The sequence below is a fragment of the Dufourea novaeangliae genome, unplaced genomic scaffold, assembly GCF_001272555.1.
Source record: "Dufourea novaeangliae isolate 0120121106 unplaced genomic scaffold, ASM127255v1 scaffold286, whole genome shotgun sequence".
Taxonomy (NCBI): domain Eukaryota; kingdom Metazoa; phylum Arthropoda; class Insecta; order Hymenoptera; family Halictidae; genus Dufourea; species Dufourea novaeangliae.
In genome coordinates this window covers 90,337-115,204 of record NW_015374181.1, presented here as the reverse complement: position 1 = coordinate 115,204, position 24,868 = coordinate 90,337, and the positions used below count along the sequence as shown (strand labels likewise).

Genomic DNA, 24,868 nt, shown 5'->3' with positions numbered 1-24,868 from the left:
AATGATATAAATGGAACTTTAAAACTTTTTTAAGTGTTACAGTGATATTTCGTTACATGTTCCATAATGTCAATAGATTTCCCCGCAACATCCATAATTATTACAAATGTCAATATAACGAAATATCTTTTATGCGATGTTTGTTTGAGTAATAAAAATCTGTGTTTCGATTACGTTTTTGATACGTATTACTCACATATATGTAATAATATAGAATAAAAATATACTGTTAGTCCGATATTTGAAAATATAAATGCGTTCGTTGTCACTGTTAAACTGTTGTAATAACAATGGAATAATAAAATAATTTACTCAAATGTACATAATAATACATATACATATTCATAAAAACAATATTAAGCGCAATAACTTTTTTGTACGCGAAAAAAAACCAATAGGTCCATCGGGACTGGAACCCAAGACTCCTTTCTAATACGTCTACTTTACAGTGAACGGACGGAAGAGAATCCGTTCACGACCATGGTCCCTTCTTAGATTTAACGTAGTTCACAAATTCACCGTTCTCATAACGTAGAGGGCAGCAGAAAATCCCTGACTTTTTACACTATCGGTATTTTAGAACATGAGACACGAAGTCCCATAAGATGATAGGTCTATCCTATACCTAGTCGGTGCTTCTATTCGCCAAATTACAGAGGAAATAAATTTGAACCGCGCGCCACCACAGAACTTGGCCAATCAGAAAGTGGGCAAATCGGCTTAAGTCGACTGGCACGCCACCAACGGGAGAATGTTTCCGGGAACCCCCAGCCAACGACCGTCAGTAACGAATGGCGGTACAGCGAACACAAAAAATGTTCAATTTTTATTTACATTCATTCGAAGTAAAACCAAAACGTGTACAGTGAACTCTGCCTTCACATTAACATTGTCACATTTTCAAATTCAAAATTGTATTTATTTGGGTAAGTAAAACTTTATTTCGTTGTATTAGTGTGTGTCACCTCAAATTATATGAATTTTTCAGATGTTTTATAAATTATTATTTTTTGATTATAATAAAATAAGCATAATTGCAGGGCATGATGGAAAAATCGAGAAAACTATCTGGCACTCAATCCCGAAAAAGAAAAGCCGAAAAGGAACTTCAAACGAACAAGCAAAAAAATCAATTACTTAGATGAAAGCATACCAGATGATACAATAAATAAACAAATTAATGAAGATGAACAAGAAGAACTTCACGAAGAGAATGAAAAAATCGAAGAAGAAATGAAAACTTTTCATACAGAAGAACAAAGTGTGATTAATAAGATTGATACTGAGGTGATAGAAGATGTATGTAAATTTGAAGATGAATTGATAAATAATGAAGATAACGATAATGAAATTGAAATGTTTATTGTTAGTGATCCTGCGACTTGGCCACAAAATTTATGTAATAAACTTAAAAAACCTTACGGGAGCAGCTTGCCTTCGCCCCAGTACTGACCTGCCCCGACGTCACGCAATCGTTCATCCTCCAAACCGACGTCAGCCACGGAGGACTAGGGGCAGTACTCAGTGAGTACTACTCACCCAAGGAAGCTAAGAGGAGGAGCATGTCATTGCGTACGCCAGCCGCACCCTCAACGGGGCAGAAAAGAACTATTCTGTCACCGAAAAGGAATGCCTGGCGGTGGTCTGAGGCATCCGGAAAATGAGACCCTACCTGAAGGGGTACCACTTTACCGTCATTACCGACCACCAGGCTCTAAAATGGCTGCAGACCATCGATAACCCGTCCGGGCGCCTAGTCCGCTAGGGCTTCGAACTCCAGCAATACGACTTCGAGGTAAAGTACCGTCGAGGCGCCCAACACCTCGTCGCGGACGCCTTGCCACCACCACCACCCAACGGACCACTATCCACTCACCACCGACCAGGCCGCCGCTGACCGGGCCGCCACCGACTGGGCCACTATTGACGAGGCCGCCATCAACCGAGCCACTAACACAGCCGTTACCGCTGGTCATACGGCCACCTTCGGCCACCGTAACATCAGCCGCTACAACACCACCGAGCCGACACCGCACGAGCAGGGCGCCCAAGCTCACCGCCCGCCAGAAAGCGGCGGGAAACCCTCAGGGCCCGAGGAGTCTTCGGAATAGCGGCGTTCCTGAACAGGCGAATACTCCAATGGAGATTCGCGGCGGGGCACGGGGAACAGAACGGTAGCGAAACGGGGAAAGGGGGGTACCGCCGAGCGTTACGGCCGATGGTCGAAATCCGCGGCTCGTCATTCGGTTGCGAGCGACACGATCTGTATAATGTCCGTCAGTATTCACGAAATGTTTTTGTCACACATCGCGAGTGCGAGCGGAGAGTATTGCGGCCACGAGACTGCCAACATCGGCAAGCGGTAAGCTATCCATTCTGTCACGGGTGATTCTGTAATTGATTGCGATAACGTAGAGTCGAGTAACACCGGTCAACTTCTCGCCTTCTGTGAGAAGTTGCGAGTTCGCGAGCGCGACCACAAGTAGCGGGTGGGCGGATTTCCTCGGGGTTCCTCCACTAGTAGCGTACCGTCTATACCATCCCGCGGAAGCGCCGTAACCGAATCATTTGTTAAATAGTTCGTATTGCGACGCGTATCGAATTTCCGGACCAGAACTGTTATCGAATAGTTATTGTTGGCCACCTATTGTGAGCGTTACCCTCTAGGGTAGACGCGTGGCGTTAATAAACGTCTTATTTAACGCATAACGATCTTCAGTCATTCGCGAACCGCATCCTGCCGCGAGGAGAGTCTCCGCATCCTACTTGCGAATCTCGACCCTCGTGCGTGCTAGCCGGCAACCGCCACTCTCTCGTCGTCTCGATCTTGCGTAAATTTCGGAGGTATCGGAAGTCCTGCCCGATACCGGCACTCCGCACTCGGGGAGTGCCAGGCGTTCAGTTCGTGGAGGCGCGGATAGTTGCGGAGACCGAAAGAGGGGCTTTGTTCGCGGCGGACCACGGCCACGCAACTGTCCGGGGCCCGAAAATCAAATTCCACATAATAAAGTATTCAAAAATGTAGTAAAATTATATCTGAACTTGGTTAATGAAAAACCAGGTGTATCAAAAAGTTGTGATATCTTCATTCTTATTTCATTTTTTTATAGTTTAGATAACATTAACAAGAGGAGACTACTCCCTTTTTATTTGCACATTATGTTAAATAATATTACTCATCTATGTTATGTTCACACAAGCGTGAAAATAATTGTCCGTTCACCGAATGTTAGAACATTGTATGTATACTCAGACTGCTCATTGGGTCGTCAGAGGCAGAAACCTGAATTTTTACTTCCTATATTTAGAGACTGCTCGACTTCAACGCTTAGTATATACATTAATGTCTAAACTAACAAGGGGAAACTCTGAAGTGTCCCACTTCAATTTCGATGAAATTGCGTGGTTCATAGGTACATAGGGTGTCCCAAAAGGATAAGACAATTCGGAACATGTATATTCCTCATGCAAATACAAATCGACAAATTCTTTACCATTTTATAATCTGAAGCTCTATTCCCAAGATATTAGCAGTTAAACGAACTCGATTTAGCAGTTAACCATCAGCTGAGCGGTGGGCCAGACGTACGCACAGGCACAATCACGAAGCAGAGGCTACTTATTTGGATTGTGCACTTCATGTATGTATCTGCGCGTACGTGTGGGGTTAAAATTTGCGAAAATTACCTAAACATGAAGTATATTTTTATTGAAGTGAAAAAAAATAATAGGTGCAGCGGGACATAAACCTAACTAAAAAAATTAGCAGCCCAATACTCTATCCCTCCAACAGTATTGCTATTAAAAGATCGCGGTTATTAGTACCCAACGTGTAGGCAATTTTTCACAAACTTTAATCTCTCATTTCTCAAAAGTGTATGACCATCTGTAGCTAATATTTTACCAATATTTTCCACGCATGTATATCTACAAACCTGTACAATTTCCTTGAAATTGGAATTAAACACTTCGGTGTCTCCCTTGCGTACTGATAAATAGAAAATTTAAACAATTTTAGTTTGAATAAAAAAATGTTATGTAATTGTACTTTTCTAAATAGAAAGTTATCAGGATGATCCAAATTCACTCATCCATTTTTCGTATTTTTCTAAATCTTCTTGAGAAACACTCTTATTACATCTTTCGACGGCTTCATCAAAATCTGTGGCAGACACAGGTAAATCTAATTCTTCTTTTGGTAATTGTCTGATTTGATCTGGCTTTAATCCTGCAATTTTCCTACGCATGGACATCATGGATGCGTCTCTACAAAATGCAAATAAAGTTTTATGCCATTGGAAATTTTAAACGTATTGGATATTGATTGTATTTACCTGCAAACATTTGTAATATCTGCGCCAGAATAACCTTCTAATTTTTTTGCAATATCTGCTAAATTTACAGAAGAATCAACCTTTACTTCACGTAGATTAATTTTCAATAAAGCTTCTCTACCTTCATCTGTGTGACATATATAAGCATGTCATAATTCCTGTATAGTGTATATATGTAGATAAAAAGTTATAAATGAATCACAGTAAAACTTACGATTTGGTAATGGAATATAGATACGTTTTTCTAAACGTCTACGAAGAGCTTCGTCAATGTCCCATGGAAAATTTGTTGCTGCTAATACCATTACCACTTTACTTGGGTCTTCGCTAAAAAATATCATATGTTGCTTCACGTTATATTCTATTTTATTGTCAATCCAAATAATTAACTCATTCATCTTATATCGTATTGGTACCTGTTTGAGCTTATACCATCCATTTGAACTAGAAGTTCCGATTTTACTCGTCGTGATGCTTCATGTTCAGATTCTGATCCCCTTCTAGAGCATAGAGAGTCAATTTCGTCTATGAATATTGTGCTAGGTGCATAAAATCTAGCCTGCAAAAGATACGTTTATATATGCATATAGACAATTGACGAGGTCAGATACACATACAACATTTTATGAAGTTAAATCTTTTTACTTCAGAGAATTGAAAAGCCTATTTTTGTTTTTCAATTTTCTATTAATGCTATGTACTCATAATATTGTTACGTGCTACCTATCGGGTAAAAAAAAAATTCTAAAAGGCCAAATAAATAATTCTTCCTTTTTATTAATAGTGCCCTTTATTTATTCGGAAGTCATGCCGTGTCCACGCAACAATATGTTATAAAACTGTATTCAATTATATGTAGTACACATCGCAGATACGGACACGTATTTATTTAAAACTTTAAACACGTTTTTCTCAGTCATGTTCTTTTAGTTTTGTATGATACCTTGTAAATAAGTGAACAAACTGACTTTAGTCTAGTAATACATTTTAAAGAGGATACTTTTTATGGTACCAGACAGAAACAAATTTCGGAGATTAAAAATCAAATACACTTTTTCACCTTCTGAAAGGTTAAACTACTGTGTAAAAAAATTAATTTTTTCTTTTTATAATAGGTAACTATTTTAAAAAATTTATACTGTTTAAAATTGATTTTTTTTTTCTGGAGGAATAATACTTCGTGTAAAAATAACATGTAATAAAAGTGTACATGACGGAAAGATTTTTTTCAATATACTAGAGGAGAAGAAACTATATTGCATAGACACTACTCTACATTGACAGTTCCTAGTATTTAATATTAACTTCTTGTCTGTAAAAATGAGAAGACTTTATGAAATAATAAACATGGTTTGCAAATTTTGAACTGTTTCAAGCGCTGAAGTAGAAAGTGTCCACAAAGGAACAATTTTGTCTAAAATATAATTGTATAAAAATGGCATTGCATTTTATGATTTATACTTACCATTTCGAAAAGAAGACGAACAAGTTTTTCTGACTCTCCTCTATATTTTGATGTTAACGTAGAAGATGATACATTGAAAAATGTTGTTCCACACTCAGTGGCTACTGCTTTTGCAAGCATTGTTTTTCCAGTACCGGGTGGTCCAACCATAAGTACTCCTTTCCAAGGACGACGAATTCCCTAAAAATAAAATATTAATTGTTATAATACGGTGATATCATACAGGATACATACATATATACTTTAAAGAAATCTGGCATCCACATTGGAAGAACAACAGCTTCTTCTAATAATCGCTTTGCTTCATGCAGATCAGCTATATCATCCCAGTGAATATTTGGATTTTTTTGAACAATGTCTCTTTCTATAATATTAATTATAAGTTATTTAAGTTTTAAAGTATTAGTGTATCCAATAACATATATTATACCTAGTAAATCAACTAAATCTCTATCGTTGCCAGATGGCTCAAATTTGCGTTCTTCTACTTCCACATCAACTTTTTCAGTTTCTGATTTTTCCTATAAAAGTATTTATATATTATGATAGCATTGCATAATATATGTGTAATTACCTCTAATGAAAAAATAAACTAACTTTATTTACATCATCTTTTCGTGACACCTTTCTGTCATCTTTTTTAATAATTGTTTTTGCGTCTGGTTTCTTTCCTGCAGCAACTGATTTTCGTAAGCTAGTTCGATTTTGTTGTTTTGGTTGGTTTTTCTGTGGCCTAATGTTTCTAAAAATATATTGATTTACACTAACATTCTATATATTGTGATATAATAATTTCATTATAAAATGTTTGTCCTAAAGTTAATATTGCTGCTATTAAAAGATGTATCTCACTTTTGTTCTGCTGGTGTCAAAGGTGGCCACACATCTGGATCTCTTGCTGGAGTTTGATTCCAAGATGTATCTGAATTATTATAAGTCCATAAAGTTGGATCTCTTGTAGGTTCTTCAAATGATAAACATGAAGTACCTAAACATTTTTGTAATTCGACACATTTTGATACATGTTTTAATTAAAAGATTAAAATATATTATGAACAACAATAATAATAATGATAATAAGAATACCAAACAATCTTTCTCCGTGTGCTTCTACTTTAAAGAGTTGTAAGGTATTGGATGTTGCCTTTACTTTTTCAAATTCTTGAACAATTTGATGTTGTACAAGTTGCCACTTAGCCTTACGTGTGGCATCTGCAATGCTTGCAAGTAAGCGGTGGATTTGCTGTACAACACCTTGGTAATAAACTCCCGATGTATCATAGTTACCAGTTAATGCCATTTCACGAGCCAGTTTAGTGTTTTCACAAATTTCATTGATTGAAATTGCCATTATTCTATTAAAATACGTATGCATATATAAACCCGAAGTTACATGTTTATATAAGTGCATATATAATAAATTCAATTAGAACTGCAAATGCAAGAAACGTACATCTAAATATATAAAGTGAAATTGTACAAAAGCAGTACTCTTTATTTAAGTCCACAATACCTAATGTCACTTAAGAGTAATTGTACTAAAATAGTGTAATAATTTTTGATAAATTCCATACAACTGCATGATACATGTAAAAAATTATTAGTAAATCCTTTTTTTTTTAATAAAACTGAATTTTTCAAGCTCTATGTATGTATATAGTAAATCAGTTGTGTAACCCATAACAGAAACTGTAAAAACTTTTCACTATTAAAATATATGTTATTTTATTATCCAAACAATATATATATGTATATATATGTTGTCAAATTACATTTTGAATGAAGTTTCAAATATTATGTTATAGATACTATCGCAAGCGTTACGCGTATTTCGAAGTGTGTTTTACGAACTGTCTCTCACTTTGAATACTGTAGGTTACTAATTATTGACAGTACAAATTTTTAAGAAGTGTAGTACATATTATCGTATAACCGTTAAAAAAAAACTGTATACATATATATACTTATGTATAAACAGTATGTGCGGTTAGTTTACTAGAATTTAGTAATCATAGCCGCCATATTGATATTTTTAGAAGTCGCGGATTTTTTAAAATTTATGAGAATATACATATTCTTAAGAAGATCCGAAGATACGTACCTTAATTTACATATGTAGTAAGTAATCGTGTCTTTTTTAACTTTAATTCTAAAGTATATATTTTCATGTTTAATTACAAGTAAAGCATACAAAATGATTACTATAATATACAAAGAAAATAAAAGAAACGTAAAACTTTTTAATTTTTGAAAAATAGAGATGTATAATTAATCTTCGTATGTAAATCTGTAATTTTAACCATTATCCAGTATTGTTAATATTAAAGTTAAAAGTAAATATTGTCAATATTAGTAATGATATGTGCACATATAACTATTTTAAAAAACATTTTTCCTTGATAGATATGAACTTTAAATTACCAATGCATGAAGCACTCAAACCAATATCATGGTTAAAAGGTCTATGGAAGACTAAAAATGTGGGGCTTGGTAAATACCCGACAATTAAATCCTTTGAGTATTGCGAAGAAATGAGTTTTAGATCAATAGGTCAGCCAATGTTAAACTACACTGCACGAAGTTGGTATGCAGATAGTAAGAAACCAATACATTATGAAGTTGGATTTTTAAAAATAATACCAGATACAAATAAAGTGTACCTATTGTTATCACATAATCGTGGTTATATAACTATTGAAGAAGGTACAATAGAAAATGAAATTATTAAGTTGAAAACTGCCAGTTTACGGATTCCAAAAGAAGGAACAACTTCGCCTCAAACTACAGAGGTATAATTGTTTAAGAGATGCAATTCAATAAATTATAAAGTACAATTGAATATTACTTTTAACAGCTACAAAGAGAATTTAGACTTGTTGGTGATTGCTTGCAACACACATTATGTATGGCTACTACAACGACACCTGAATTACAGGAACATTTATGTGCAACTTATATTAAAGAATGTGAGAAGGTTGAATAAAATACAATATAAAAAAGTTAATTATAACTGTTGGTACTAAAAAAGTAATTCTATGTACTACATATTTGGTGTGTAATACCAAATTATTTTCTGTTATACATCAAAACTAATTTATCTATAATTCAAGAGAATCTTTAAATCCAAATATTTTCATCTTCTAATGGATTTTATAAAAATTTAATGTAGACAAAAAACTTGATCTAAGTAAATAAATTTGTCACAAACTTAGAATATTGCAGGTTTCAAAATCATTTTAATGAGTACTCCAAATCAATCAAATGTGATTACTACTCTTGAATGTTTATGCAAATATAGATGTTCATAAAGTAATTTATAACTAACATCAAATAGAAATATATTTACTCTTGTTAACAATCCAGTGTATATGTGAAGAGTACTCAAATGGAAAAACAATTTTCTCATGAGTCCACGGACCCAACATGTGTACTATAGAGAGTTAATTGTTGTATCAGATTTAGAAAAATTTAAAAACCTTATTAAAGTTTATTATACCTTTTAATATAATACATTTTAGAATATGTTTAAAAACAAACAATTTATAACACATTATATGCCTTCATTTTCCTCTTCAACTATGCTTGAATTAAAAAATGTTCAGTTGCTCTCTATTAAAATATAACTTGGTTTGTCTTAAAGGCAATGTTTTCATAAAAATGAAATAATTTTAATTTAAAAGATACTATCTTTAATAATCAGAGAACTTTACATATACATGGATGATACACTGGTGGAGATATTTCTCCCACTCCTTGAAACTATGTCGAAATTCTTGCTCTTAGAGTTTTTATTGTATTGGTTACAATCAATCATGAAGTTTCTGTTCCACTGCTTTGCCTCTAAATGAGTTTCTTCAAGGAAAATTGCTGAGATGCCTTGAAATCTAGCTTCCTTGACTGACCAGCTCTCACTGTCTATAACACATCTTTTTTTTATTATTGAAAATTAAAATTCAGTAAAAAGTAACCACTTGTACACGTTTAAAAATATTTAGACATCTGTAACCAACTCAGTGAACGTTCTAAATGATAAAAAACTTATAAAAACTGCTTTAAGGAACAAAAGAAACATTTTAATTGATTATTTTAACAACACAACAAAGCTTTTACAGGTACCTATTATTGTGTTACTTGTCGGAACAATCACGTAATTAAGATGTGAATGTTCTTTATAAATAAATGTGTACAAAAACACATAAACAGTACATTATTATTATCTTCTTTTTTATGGAAGAGTATTTTCGAAATGTAAATATTTACCGCAGTACGTCAAGACGTAAAGTGCATGAGGAACTGACACGCGAAGGGCAACCACGAAAACTATTTATAGACACATTTTGTACAAAATCTAACCGAATTAAATAATTGGTATATTATAACAATGTATTCTAAATTTAAATGATACAATTCGATTCAGGTGAAAGAAAATTATTTAAAGAAATTATATAATAACATTTGTTTATTTAATTAAATAAGACTATTGTTTACTATTTCTATAAGTACAAAAAGTTTTCACTATTTGATAATTCTCAAGCTGAATATTGTTTTTTATGCGTATATGTATTTTATTATTACTTTATGATGTTAGTGGATGGGGAGGGATAACACCTGCGTGTTTATCTGCTGATATACCCCGGGCTGTGCCGTTCGGCAACGTCAAACAGGACATTTGCTCATTGTGTCGACACAAAGAAAGATCGTTCCATCTAATTTTATTATAAAGTTTTTCAAATCACAGTATGTTAAGAAAATAATGTTTCATTGTTATATTGGTGAGATTTTCTGAAATATTGTTAAGTAATTTTTGTGGTGTGCATGTTATTCAATTCACTTGTAATTAAAATAGTTTCTCAAAAATGATAAATATATACCTTCCTTGGAAACAATATGTGTTTGAAAAATATTGTGCGATATTTGGTTTAAATAACATTGCAACAAGCGTAATATATCGAAAGTCGAAACAATCGACACTTCGATTTTTCTAATTAATTCAAAACTGAGTTACTTACTATGACACCATTTTATAATAGTCATGATTATTACAAAAAAATGCTGGAAATGCAGGAAAAATTACGAAAGAGGTAAGTACAGTTTGTTTTCGTTTCACAAATATTAAATAGTATAGCTTATTAGCAAAATTATTGCACATATATGTTATACGACCGTTACAGCGAAGAAGAAAGGATTAGATTAGAAGAGAGATTCAAAGTGCTTTTACAAGAATCTCATAACAGGTGAGTGTTCAAAATGAAATTGCTTTTAACTCTACTAGCTCAATTACCAAGTTAACTACTAACGACTAAAACCAAAACTGTAACAAAATTAAATATTAAAAAATAGTTTTGCTAGTGCTGTACTAATGTGTCTCAGCGTGGCTAAATTCTTTGACGTATTAAGCAGCTGGTATTATCGATTTAATTTTCCTCTTATGTAATAATAACACGAAAGAATTTAGGATATTACGTATTGATTTGGAAGCAACCTACTTTCAATGAATATCACAGATAATGTACGTAAATCTAACCCTTGTCTCGCAATTTCTTCCCAACACGAATCCGTTCTTTGTGTTTACATTTTATGTATATCGTACTTCACAACTATGCACAAACAGGTAGGCAGGCAGTAAACAGACATCGATCGTATGCACAGGAAGAAACTGCACAGATATGCCCTCAATTTGTAGGACTGCAGTGTTTGTATCCCCTGTAGTATTGTACTCCCTGTGTATGCATTCGTATATGTATATAGGGTGGCACAATAACTATGTCCACTTTGAATATTGCTGTTATTTGTAATAATATGAAAAAATGTTATATACAAAACTTACACGGTATAGAGGAGGGCATATTGTGACACAAATATTTTTTGCGTGGGTGAAGGCATAGAGGAGATTTCAAGGTCATCTCTATTTTTGTTTAACGGAATGCTGTTTTTTTTATCGCGATGTGATAGTCGGTGTTGAAACGACTTCAGCGAGCTATCATTGAAGGTCATGCAAGGTCAAATGTGGTAGTAAAATAAACTGTCTTACATTACATGAGATGCTCGAAGTAGTGACCGTTTGCGTCAATGCAAAGTTGCAATTTTCGTATCGCTGCATCACATGCATGTCTTATCGTTTCTGAACTTACTCACCACTTCGTTAAGTTGCAATTTTCGTATCGCTGCATCACATGCATGTCTTATCGTTTCTGAACTTACTCACCACATCGTGCATCTTCTGTAATGTAAGAAAGTTTATTTTACTACCACATTTGATCTTGCATGACCTTCAATGATAGCTCGCTGAAGTCGTCTCAGCACCGGCTATCACCTCGCGATAAAAAAAACAAAGCATTCCATTAAAAAAAATAGGAATGACCTTGAAATCTCTATGTCTGCACCCACGCAGAAAATGTTTGTGTCACAATATGCCTCCCTCTATGCCGTGTAAGTTTTGTATATAACATTTTTTCATATTATTACAAATAACGACAATATTCAAAGTGGACATAGTTATTGCCCCACCCTGTATATGTGTTGTGTTTGCAACGGAGACGTCCTCCCTTGAATATCTGAAAGTATTCTCGGATCCAATAAATATTTTTAAGTAATGTCAGTAAATTTAACTCTGCATGCAAACAATTCTTATTGTTTACGACCATCATTTTTCTCGATTGTATAATAATACAATGTTGTCATAGAACATGTAATAAGTAAATCTTCAATCATCCGAATTAGGGGGGAAGACTCCTTCGGGGCCAACTTCGAATCGATCGAAGCGCAGACGTAAACAAACGGGCGCTAGTGAAAATACATAATCGATAACTGGGACGGCTTAATGATACGACATCTAATGACACTACCTACAAATAAATTTTTGTCCGTTTTACCATCAAGTTGGAAGTGAATATTCTGCTACACGAAGGCATTCTTGCCAGACCGTATCGATAGTTTTCTTACGCTGTTGCCCTCATTACAATTCTGCCCATCAGGAGAACGACGGAATAAGTACGGCTCGAGGTGAAACTTCGATTCTCGCCTAACTTAGGAGAAGAACGGCGCGAGTGAAAGATATCCAAGAATGGAACAATATGTACTAATGTGTGCATTTGCAACGATAAATCTTTTCTACTCGTACTTGCAATGATGCTTATTTTTTTTAATCGATACGCGTGTTATATGCGTACACATATATTGCGTAAAAAGAACGCAAAAAGAATATTGAAGAAACAAATTTATTCGATGAGAATTTATTCAACGAATAAAGATACTTTTTTTATTCGAAGATCATTTCATTCGTAGTGTCGAATAAAATTTTCATCTTTTATCTGTATCTTTACTTGAAGTTTTCGAATAAAACTTTGAACGACTTTTACCAGTTTAAATAATAGTTCGGTCGAATTAGACTTTGAACAAAAAATAAGTCTAATTAGCTATTTGTTTGCACGGAATGGTTCGGAAGGTCATTATATACAGAAATGAATACATGTTACAATAGAACACTGTTAAAAGAATTCGAAAGTGTGTGAAAAACATGTTTTTCGCATGTAGAAGAAAATATAATTATTTTAGAAAAAAAAGGTTCAAATAAAAATGCAGGTAATTTTAATACCTACAAAGTGAGATATAATACGTTAAAATCAGTGCACATGTGCAGTGACAAAAGAATTAAAACTGTCAAAATAGACTCTTTTTTTCAATTACTTTAATACGCGAACAGATTTAAATATAGAACTTTGAAATTTTAGGAGAATATGGCATCCATTACGATCAATAAGTGTGCCAAATTTCAGCAGTAAATATTTGTTCCTTCTTACAAAAAGCCATTAATTTATCCCAAACCTGTCTCCGGAAAAGTTAATCTCTCAGCAAGCAGCGGGGGTATTTTTTACTCTTTGAAAGTTGTGCTATCATATAGACTTTCAGATGAAATATATCTTTAAAATTAAACCACCGAAAAATAGCTCCAAAGAATAGGTATCCCTTTTCTCGAAAACGATTTGAATAACATCTTCATTTTTGTATGTATCAAATTGCCGTATAGACTATTCGATAACTGTTGTTTGTCTGCAAATTTGAAAACAAAATATTTTACTCTAAGTTTAATTAGGAGGCACGATAATGAGTAAAAAAAACTACCCCCGCTGCTTGCTGTTCGACTTGCCAATGATGGAGAAATTAACTTTTCCAGAGACGCGTTTGGGATAAATTAATGGCTTTTTGTGAAAAAGAGCATGCAGCAATAATTTCAACGTGATTAATTGTATCCTGAGATGTCACTGTTAAAATAATACAAAAGCGGTATTCTCCTTTGTAAGAAACACAAATACAATATTTGTGGTTGTTGAAACAAAACAGTTTTATATCAGTGTTTTAATTTGATTGTGAGTCATGAACATGCTCCCGCAAATAATAGAAAATATTATTGAAAATCATTTTTATTCGCATATATGAGTGATAAATCGTATCAAAAATTAATGAAATCATTAATGTTTCAGGCACAATGAGTCTGTAAATCGACTGCGTTTCAGGTACATAGAATTTTTAGAGGAACAACGTACAACACATGAAAGGAACTACAAACTACTCGAAGCCTTAGACAAGGTAGACAATAGTCTTGCATTGATCACTGCAAGAACAGATAGACTTAATGTTCTTCGAGTAAGTCTTTGTTGTTTGTAATTTAAATATTAAGTAGCATACAATGAATACATAAAGTATTTGTCTAGTTAATTCTGCCACAATAAATGTACTCAAAGTTATTAAAAATACATAGTGGTAAAAAATATATTATTTTAAAATTTATTCCCAGATAGCACATGACGCCCAATGACTTCTTCAAGACAGCTTAAAGGCGCCTTAGACCTAAATTTGCCGTAAAATGGGCGTCTTTAAGGCGTCATGTACTATCTGGGTTGCTATTACAGATAGTACATAGTTATTGAAAGGCTTGTATATTAATTTGAGGCACGATGCAGACGAGCGAGTTTTGTCGCGCGTTGTCGCAGCAAGTAAGTATTATACGTTTATCTGAATGTTAAAGTTCGATGCAGATTTTGTCACAGTGTCACGTCATCCGATGTGTGGATCCGCCGATTGTTTGCCCGGCACTCGACAGAGGTCCTTCGTCGTGTCCCGTTTTTCACAAGTACTTGTTTCTAACTCCGTTTATACATAAGTTCCAAAACCCTTTTATCTTCTACGTCTGGGGCAGGTGCCACCAGCTGTAGCCCTATTGATGGGTCTGACTGGTGATTTCGAGAAGAAACGCACATCTGTTTTCCGTCCTAAATTCATTTCCTCCCCTTTATTCCTGGACGTTACAACAGCGGGCCAGTGATATTCCGACAGTCGATTTTCTCCTTCTTTTACTTACTCCTATGTATTTTTCTTCATATGTTTCTGTATACTTCTGAAACGCACGACAAAACTCGCTCGCCTGCAATGCCTGCATCGAGCCTGAGAAGGTAAAAATTATTTTAAAAAAGTGAATGTGTACGAATACATTTTGCATTTATTGTATATGCGTTTCTGTGCTATGCCTGTGATGCATAATGCTGAAACGTAATTACTTTTATATTTTCATGCACCCCAGTATGTATCGACTATTGCAAGCTAGCATAATTTGGTTATAAATGTAAGATAGTTGTCATAATTTCTACATTTTTGTCAAAATATCTCTGCTCTGCATGTAGAAAATACAGAAACTGATACAATTCGTAGTACAATCCAATTAAGAGTACATTACACTTTTTTTATATGATGCTTTTTATGCGATTAGATTAAAAGATTAAACAATAATGATGTGTTCTTTATCTGTAAAATACCAATATAAACTGGTACAAGTTATAAAAAAACAGAACAAGTTTAGAATATTATTTAAAATATTATTATTATTAAAATATCTGAGTAAAAATGTGTTGACCTTCGTACGTCCTAAACCTAATAGTTAACGAGATATTTACAAATTGTTCACTGTACTGAAGGTGAAGGGCATCAGTTCGAGAATCTATGTATAGTTTCCAGACAGTATAACTTATACTGTATAAGTACGTATTAAAAATTAGTTTGTAAATATCTCGTTAACTATTAGGTTTAGGACGTATGGAGGTCAACACATTATTACTCAGAATTTGATACTCTATCGATCTATGGTATAAAAAATAGGTCGTTTCGTTAAAAAAAAATCAAGGTGACCTTGAAATCTCTGAAATGCCTGCACCCACAAAAAAAGCACGTACCTTATAAGATGTGTCCCTTGATGCCATATAAGTTCCACGTCTCAAAATTTTCATAAAGTATACTGTTAAGTCATTATTCGAGGTGCTCAAGTTAGCTGAGACACCCTGTATATGAAGAAATATGGAATGAGGTATTTTAAGGGTTGGTACGTGTGGATGTTTATAGCTCTTTTCCATGACCAATGTATAGTTGTGGATGGTTGTTTCACAGGTATACAAACGTAGAATTTTTGTTTTTAATCCTGTAATTTGCTTTTGGCCACATGTCAGTCATTGTCTTTGTCCAATCTTTTGAAGTTTTGAACAAGCTGCTGGGCGGTCGGTTCGTACGACTGTATGTATGTACAATATCTTCGCACAAAAAATTTTCCAAGTAGATTTTTCTTGAGTTGCACTACGAATTGAGGAATGTCTTGTAGTTTTTAAATAAAAAGAGGTAGTAAGAAATACCAGCTACGACATAGAATATCTCATTATTTTTCAGAAACATTATGAAGCTTATCTTCGTCAAATATACGGAGTTCATAGTTCTCCAGGAAATACAGCAGATATTGACGACAATTATGTGTCGGATCAGACCAATAATAGGCACTTGAGAAAAAGTGCCGACGAGCACCAAAACCATTTACCTCCTGAAGTAAAGAATATGTCGCCACGACGTTTGTTTCGGCCGAATTATGAAACAAGTAGTCTAACTACCTTACGCATGTCCCCGAAATTTCCACAAAGTACTCTTCAACAATCACCGTTACCAAATTTGCCATCACCAGCTTTTCAACGAGGCCAAGCATATTATTATACAGAAATAAATTTGCCAAGAGAAACGAACGTTGAACATTTCGATCAAATATTCCCGCAACGAATGAACACAATTCAAACTGCGCCGCATCTCGTAACACCTGACTATAGTAGCAGTAATATACCGCAATCTAAATCTCTGGAAGTATCTCAAAATCGAAGTGGACCATCGAGTTCACAGTATTATATCAATCCAACGTATACGCAATCTTTTCAACAGCAAAGCAGCGGAATGTCATTAGATACTGTACAAACGGAAATGAAGAGTGGCAATGAAAGATCGTTTTGTTTTCAAGATACACCTGCAAGTATGGAACGTAACGTATCCGATATATCTTCAATGAATGTGTCTGTAAATTTAGATAAGAAACTTGTTCCAAATTACATGCATTATTCTTTGAAAAATTCCAAATATAGTCAAGAATCTACTGCTGAGAGTCTCCAGTCTCCAGTAACAAGATCCCACGATGAGCACATAATGAAACGACATGTTGTTCCGAAATATTTGAATGATATAGACGCGTGTCGATTTTCAAAAGACACGGCGCAAATTCATGTAGAAGGTATGGAGGGCAAAGTTCCGATAGTAATAGACGATGAGTTTGACAGGTACATGGATAAGATTCGAAAGCTTCATCATGACCTTGACGAGGAAAGTTCGCAGAGGATTCGTCAGCAACAAAATACCAACAATGGCGACTTTAATAAGAGGTCATTAAACGATGAACCAGAAATTTTGACAGACGCTAACCGAGGAGAATACATTCAGCAAGAAGATGAAAAATTATTGGTGCTTGGCAAAAATCTTGTGTCCGAAACCGTAAATGTAAATGATGTTGGAAAAGATGAGGACGATAGAAATAGAAATCTGGAATTGGTTCGGACCACGCGGAACTATGCGCCAAATTCTGAAAGAATTCATGTTGAAATTTCAGATGCGCACGAAGGACATGTAGCATCAATGGCGTATGCAAAAGACAGAATTAGCAACGATATTACGTCACGTAAGCCAGACTTAGATTCACATCAAAATATTGGAAAGCCTAAAAACCAGAATTCTGATAATCTAGGAGATGTTCTTATTTTGGATCAAGTCGACGAATCTCTATCTGAAACGCAACGGGATAAGTTTGTTCATTCTGTCGAAGATAATGATTTTTGTACCGCAGAGGAATCACAATTGGAGCAGTATTTATTTAACGCTGTTGAAGAATTGGAACCATGGAGTTTGAATCATGTTGAAAAGCAAATAAAAGAAATAGATTTACTTGATGAGATTGAAAACCATACCGGGAACAAAGATTCAGTGGGTAACAAGCCTACATTAGACGAAAATGATACAAAGAATATAGAATCAGATGACATGGAGGAAAATATAACAGATAAAGGAGACGTCATAAATAGTACGGACGTTGAAGAAGTGATTTTAAATGATATAAATGACAGATTAGAGCTGCGAAACAGTGAAGGCTTAGTGGACAAGAATGAAATTGAAACGAGCCAGATTTCCACTTCGCAATTTCAAGAATCGCAGCAGGAAGATGAAGATGCTGAAGGAAGTTTGAACTACAAGAACATGGTTCAAAATGTAGTGTTATCAAACAAAGAATTGGATGAGCAGAATGACCACGATGATAAGCGCACAGAAGAATACAGTGAAAATAATCATATGTCCGGTGTAATAAATGAAAGTAATATAAATGAAAATAATGAACAAGAAATTATATTGGGTGAAGAGTATAATAATAAAAATTATGAAGAATCTGATCAAGCACAAAGTTATGCGCATAATACCGAAATACAGTATTCTGATTCAAGAGAGGGATATAATTATAATCAGAAGGAGTCATATGGAAATAACGAAAATTATAAATATCAAGGGTATACTAATCAAATATACGAACAAGGATCGAATGAACATTACGGAGGACATACAAGTGAACAATACGGTGACGATATCAATGATCCTGAAAATCTGCATCAACACGATTCTAATGCGCAATACCAAGAAGATTCAGAAGAACAGTACAACCCTAGCCAAGAACATGTAACAACAGATACGAATCAACATTATGAGTTTAACGAAGCCGAGGTTTCACAGGAACAAGAATACAAGGTGGAACAGGAAGAAAATGAAAAATACAAAGAGCTACAGGAAGAATCTAAAAGTGAAGAGGTAAAAGACGATTTGGAAAAGGTTAATGAAGGACAAAGTGGAACCGTATCTTCTGAAAATGCGCGAAAGGAAAAGAAAGATGTAATAAAATCTTTATTAGATTCTGATTCAGAGAGCACAATCGAACGGAATATTTCAAATACGGAAAGTGATTTTGATTTCAATTGAAACGTGAAAGTCATAGGTACCTTGGAGCGGAATCTTTAAAAAGATTATTAATTTCTTATTATCGTTTAAAGATAGCTTGTTAATTCTTAAATGCACACGCATATGGTATACTAAATTCGTGTAAAATGTAATTATGTTTCATTGCAATAAAATTACGTAAGTTAATTAACAAAACACTTCTGTTGTATTCTCTTGTTGATAATACGGTACAGTGGACACTAAGCATATTGCCATGGGAGCCACCTCCCTTTCACACATACTTTCGAGCACACAAATTCGCTCTCCCACCACGTTGCGTACGCCGGCTCACCAGCACGATCCAGATTTTGCGCAGGCGCTGAAGCCGAGGCTATGACGATAGAACTTAGCATGGAAGGAACTCTCAACTCATTCCCATTTTACTCCCCTACAGTCCTGACCAAGGCAATATAGTTAGAGTTCACTGTATTCTAATTTGCCATGGACGTACATGCACTGGTACGTATTTGACAATGAATTACTTGTACGAATTCGAAAAACATACAGTAGAATGCGGATTATCCTAATACCAATTGTCAGAAACGTCGATCATTGCAAATACCGATTATATCGGTGCACAGAACGAATGTATTATGAAAGAAGTAGTTTAAAAGAAGCGTGGAAAAATATACCATCAATTACTCTTCCGCAGGATTAAAGTAAATCATGCTACGCTTTAACAATAAGGTACGGGGACTCGGAGTTGGACAAAATTGAATGAAATTAACGATTAACGATTACAATTGAATTTTTAATTATCAATCGCAATTGACGATTAAGGTAGGCATTTAATCGTTAGTTTCGATGGATGATTGAAGCCGGCATTTAATCGTCAATTGAATTAAAAATTTTAGATTTCGTTTAACGACTATCTATTAAAATTCTCTTTGTTGTGAATTTAAGACCTAAGCTTTTTCATGTGATTTCGGCTCATCTTTTATGTCACTCACGGCCAAGAGTCGATGCAGTTAATGCGTGAGCCATGAAGAAATAGTAACGTCAAATACAGTGAAGAAACTTTTTTATTTTTGCTTCTTTCTTCATGAAATACTTACACTGACGTATGCGATACTTTAACCCTCCGACTACTAGAGCACGGACTACATACTGTGCCAGAGTTATTTCTGACTCCACACTGATATTCCACTAATCAATGACGGTGTCCGAGCTCGAGACCCTCACTGATATACTATAGTACAGACTCCTCTCGATTATCGTCCCGAACACGGGTCCGCGGCGGGACAATAATCGTATAGGGTGAAATGCTTTCGACCCTCGTACATTCGTTCTTTGCCCGAAGCCCAAGCCTTGGCAACAAAAGCAGAGAGGCAACAAAGTATCCGCTTGACAGGTTTCATAGCCTCCACTCCCCAGTGGTGGAGATAACGCATGGACAACAATCGTGTAGAACAAGTCAGACGATAATCAAGAGGAGTCTGTATTGTATCGATGGCAGCAACGTACAAACAGACAACTGCGATTTTGTTGATTTTCAGTATTTTACATAAATAGACTGCAAATAATACTTAGTCAATCTATGTATAAAAGCGAAAATCGACAAAATTGCAGTTGTCCTTTATACTTTGCTACCCTTGAATTGTATGATTTTGTGTAGAATGGTTATTCCAGACATGCCTCTTACAATAATCGCACGGGGGAAAAATTTGGGCCTCTTACCCTACACCATACTGAATTTGAAATACGTAAAGAAAATCCAAGATATAAAACTCTACACAAAAGTGATATTGTTTTATCTATTCTTGTTAAAGAAAACAATGACAAGGCTGAAGAAATTGTTGTTAATTGCCGTGCAAACATTTATTGCGATTCGTCATGCAATAAACATCCATCTTTCAAAATTACTTTATTTCGAATACATTTATGATATACATATATATGTATATTATGCTTTGGTTCTCCTGAACCGATTATTCGAACGGATTCGTTTCCCTGTTAGTTCGGATAAATAATCGGCGTTCAGGTTAAAAAATCTCTTTAACGGGGTAACTATTGGCTTTTCTGTTTTCAGAGGTTTTTCTTCGCATAGAATTCTTCCACAATAAATGATTCTCTCGACTATACACTGTTTAGTATATAAGGTGAATGCTATAAAATCTTCCAATCGAATGAATATATTTTTTCACAATTTTCATGTAGTGCGCAGCGGAAATGTATTTTATACTCACTCATACTTTGTCCTTGTATTTTTCACACAAAGAAGAAAATAAAAATTCGTCACATAAACCGCATAAGGCATAGCTACCTTCGAAATGTGTCTCGAAGACAGTACATGATCAGTATGTCAAACGCTTTTTTATTTCTTTGGAAATGTCCAAACGCCCTAATATTTATCTAACATTTCTAGTGAAACCATTTAATAAACACCACTATTGCCCTGAAATATTTTCAATGGTAACTTAAAAATTCTGTAATATTTATATAAAAATATCGAAGTTATAAATTGTACGTGGTATTATCATTTTTTCTCATATTATAAGAGTTGGATGTATCCGCAGAAGCAATTGTTCTATTTTTAAAAATGGAATCAGTGTCTGGACTTATATTAATATTTATTTCCGACAAGAAATAGTGGTCAGTTTATACAAATTTTGAAGCGCGCCCCTGCAACGGTCAGTTGCGTAGTATAGATTTTCTGAAGATCGACAGCACGAGCCTGCGCCAGTCGAGCAACGAGCTTCCCATCGCCACCGTGCCTCCGGCCAGTCCTATTCATTGGTGTAGGTCACCGTAGATCTCTTATTCCAGTAGTCTTAAGGTTACAGGTGAAAGATTTCATATTATTTTGGTATTTGTGGATGATTAAAAGATTAAAGTGAGACTAATTTTACTATTGTACTAACAGTGTATTTGATTTTGTAATATCCTTAAACCATATATTATTTCTCAAATAGAATGCCAAAAAATGTAATAAAAATCAGACAAACGTTATACGTAATCAGCGCATTTTTGAAAAAGGATATGAAATTTTTAAAGTAGTATGTTGTACTTCATTTGCAGAAAGCGTTGTGCACTCACAGAACTGTATCTAATGAGATTGTTCCAGTTTACATATGAGAAAAGGGGATAACATTAACTAATTTTTACCATTGATTTATATACATTCAGTTACATTAAGAATTTAATTGTTTTGTGAAGTTTGGTCGAGTAGCTTAAAATTACATGCAGGCTTTTAAAAGGATAGACACGGCCCTGGTCCATACGCACCGAGACTGAAACGTGTAGTGACAGTCGGTGACTAACAGCACGTCCCAACACGCTGGAAATTTTCTGTACAGCGTACTTTAACAATTAATGCATCACTTAACTAAAGTTTCCTTCTTATTCCATGGACGAAATAGTGAATTTCTATTAATTGAACACATGTAAGCTTTTATGCTATACGCATCGTTAAGGTGATTGCAGTGACATTATTGTACCTACGCACAAAATCACTTGAAAAGGTAAACTGTTGTGAGTGCGCTTACGAAGACACATTTCTGACTAATCAAATGTTAACAAGGTATTGCATTGTGATTGTTTCCATCAGTTTCCGTATCGTGTAAGTGGTCAGTGTTTACTATTCGTTGATACTCTTCAGTGGGTTTAACGACTAATCGAGAGAGATAGAACGCCGTTTCATCTGTTTATCTTCAGGCATAATAACAATGTAAGTATATAAAATAATGTTTATTATGTTGCTATATTCTTCTAAATAATTTTCAAATCTGCCGTATTCTTATTAATAATTTACCATTTTTATTCTACATAACGAGTCAGCAGTAATGACAATATTTTCTGCACATGTCATATCAACATTCCTCGCGATAATGGGAACACTTTTAAAAATTTGCGTCTAATTCCTTTAACCTGCATTGGTCAAACTGTAAAAGTGTTCATTTTCTCAATAGCTTTATTGAAATATCTTTCAATTTAACATGTAACTTCTTTTAAAAAATAAATACTTTCATCTGGAATCATGTAGAATCTCTTACATGCTCTCGTTTTTATAATATTTTTTATGTGATTGTATAAGATCTTTCATTGGTATTACTCTTTTTGCCATAATAAAAACAAGTATATCACTTAATCCTATATCTTAGTATTTTTGTTCACTTTTGATACTTTTGGTATCATGTATTAAATTTTCAATATTATTTAACATGTTTTACTGAAATATTAGAAAGGTAATACATATATATTGCTTCATACGACTAATTTATCAATGTGATTCATGTTACATAGTTGATAGGACTATTACAACATAGTCAATTCGGTATTCTTAGTAAGTTTATTTTCTAAACAAAAGATTACTGGATACAACGAAAAACATGTGTAGCACGTAAAACCAATTTAACCTAACACAGAATGTTTATCTATACACACATATTATATATACACACACACATCATATATATACGTTCGAATTCGACTAAATATATTGGAGGCTCCCATAATAAATATATGTATACTAAGGATTTCACACACAAAGGGCCGAGAGAACGTTACGATTTAACGCACGTTCCATCGAATCGCAACGGTTGGTAACAGCAACCTGTCGCATACTGGTCAGTGTATCCACAGATGTAGCAATACTACAAATGTGATGAATTATTTCAAAATCTAGTATGTAAGTTTATAAAGAAAAGTCCATAGTGTTAAGCTAATTTTGTTATATATATATATTTATTTATTTATTTATTTATTTATTTATTTATTTATTTATTTATTTATAATGAGGTTTTGCCCAGTGATGGAACTTGGAATTCTCAATACAACGGTATTTGTTTTAGTCGCATACAACCATTTGTTTATAAAATACTTAATGTTAAGATTGTGATGTATCTGTACCTGCAAAAAGATAAGCTTCTCTGACACACGATAGTGTAGCGCAGTCGGTAATGTATCTCCCTACGGAAGTTCGTTTTTTTGGTCTGCGTCCGTTCGACAAGCTCCTCCCGGTTGATATTAGTCAATAACATCAGTCTATATTTGTCACTGATTTTTTTTCATAGTATTAATATTTTATTATTTACAAATAATTTATAAATAATTTTTCTACAAATATAAAATTTTATGAATGTTTTCTTTATAGTTTACAAATAAAGTTAGGTGTTACTGTAGAAGCTCGTTTATTGCAGCGTAGGAACGCCGTTCGCTCACATATATTTTTCTTGCATGTCGCGCGCACCGCACTTTGTCGTCCAGTAGGGAAGGAATAAAATATATACGGTGTCACGTTTATATATAATTTTGTTTACATACATATAATATTGTTTTGAACTAACAGACCGATCAAAATGAGCTTTGAGAGTGCTTATAGTGGGACCATAAGAATACTTAACAAAAATTATTTGAGTTAAAAAAATATTTTTTAACCATTTATTTTGCAATTGTTTTAAAGAAATGCAATGTTGTAATAGTGGGGCACTATTTAAAAATTTGAACCAAATGAGGTTATAGCCCTATTTGTTCTCTTTATGGACAAATTTTAAAATATATGGAGACTATAAAATTGGCCACATGACAATTAATTGAAGTTAACGTTGTGTTGAATTACACAGGCTCGATCGTCTAAAGTCAAAACCGTGCGATACTAGGCATGCCGGTGCGGCACGGCTCGGCCGGTCGAGCCAATGTGCTTCGACGTAGCGTCAACTTTAATTAATTTTCGTATGGCCAATTTTAA

The 24,868-nt window shown here is 34.3% G+C and overlaps 3 protein-coding genes across 3 annotated transcripts; 2 read left to right on the top strand and 1 right to left on the bottom strand.

Annotated features, from left to right (window-relative positions):
* Positions 1–3,130: 3,130 nt before the first annotated feature.
* Positions 3,131–7,335, bottom strand: LOC107192127 (katanin p60 ATPase-containing subunit A-like 1). The gene is made up of 11 exons (XM_015581322.1): positions 7,313–7,335; positions 6,886–7,231; positions 6,652–6,787; positions 6,397–6,541; positions 6,230–6,320; positions 6,042–6,163; positions 5,800–5,979; positions 4,751–4,893; positions 4,549–4,661; positions 4,335–4,461; positions 3,131–4,266 (listed from the first exon to the last, which is right to left on the bottom strand). Exons 2-11 carry the CDS (start codon positions 7,208–7,210, stop codon positions 4,068–4,070), a joined length of 1,581 nt encoding a protein of 526 aa, XP_015436808.1. The 5' UTR covers positions 7,211–7,231; positions 7,313–7,335; the 3' UTR covers positions 3,131–4,067.
* Positions 7,336–8,204: 869 nt separating this feature from the next.
* On the top strand, positions 8,205–8,782 carry LOC107192117 (THAP domain-containing protein 4-like). The gene is made up of 2 exons (XM_015581312.1): positions 8,205–8,588; positions 8,654–8,782. The coding sequence occupies exons 1-2, from the start codon at positions 8,205–8,207 to the stop codon at positions 8,780–8,782; spliced, it is 513 nt and encodes a 170-aa protein (XP_015436798.1).
* A 2,012-nt stretch (positions 8,783–10,794) lies between these two features.
* LOC107192115 (protein kinase 4-like) lies at positions 10,795–19,256 on the top strand. Its single transcript, XM_015581311.1, has 4 exons — positions 10,795–10,880; positions 10,971–11,033; positions 14,280–14,442; positions 16,507–19,256. The coding sequence occupies exons 1-4, from the start codon at positions 10,810–10,812 to the stop codon at positions 19,162–19,164; spliced, it is 2,955 nt and encodes a 984-aa protein (XP_015436797.1). The 5' UTR covers positions 10,795–10,809; the 3' UTR covers positions 19,165–19,256.
* Positions 19,257–24,868: the final 5,612 nt, after the last annotated feature.

Bases quoted from the DNA above. Each gene is read 5' to 3' on its own strand.
- LOC107192127 (XM_015581322.1), bottom strand. From the start codon at position 7,210: ATGCACTTATATAAACATGTAACTTCGGGTTTATATATGCATACGTAT. The intron at 6,788-6,885 runs GTATTCTTATTA...AAAAATGTTTAG, and splicing joins ACACGGAGAAAGATTGTTTG to GTACTTCATGTTTATCATTT. The intron at 4,662-4,750 runs GTACCAATACGA...GATATTTTTTAG, and splicing joins GATGGTATAAGCTCAAACAG to CGAAGACCCAAGTAAAGTGG.
- LOC107192117 (XM_015581312.1), top strand. From the start codon at position 8,205: ATGAACTTTAAATTACCAATGCATGAAGCACTCAAACCAATATCATGG. The intron at 8,589-8,653 runs GTATAATTGTTT...TACTTTTAACAG, and splicing joins CTTCGCCTCAAACTACAGAG to CTACAAAGAGAATTTAGACT.
- LOC107192115 (XM_015581311.1), top strand. From the start codon at position 10,810: ATGACACCATTTTATAATAGTCATGATTATTACAAAAAAATGCTGGAA. The intron at 11,034-14,279 runs GTGAGTGTTCAA...TTAATGTTTCAG, and splicing joins TTACAAGAATCTCATAACAG to GCACAATGAGTCTGTAAATC. The intron at 14,443-16,506 runs GTAAGTCTTTGT...ATTATTTTTCAG, and splicing joins ATAGACTTAATGTTCTTCGA to AAACATTATGAAGCTTATCT.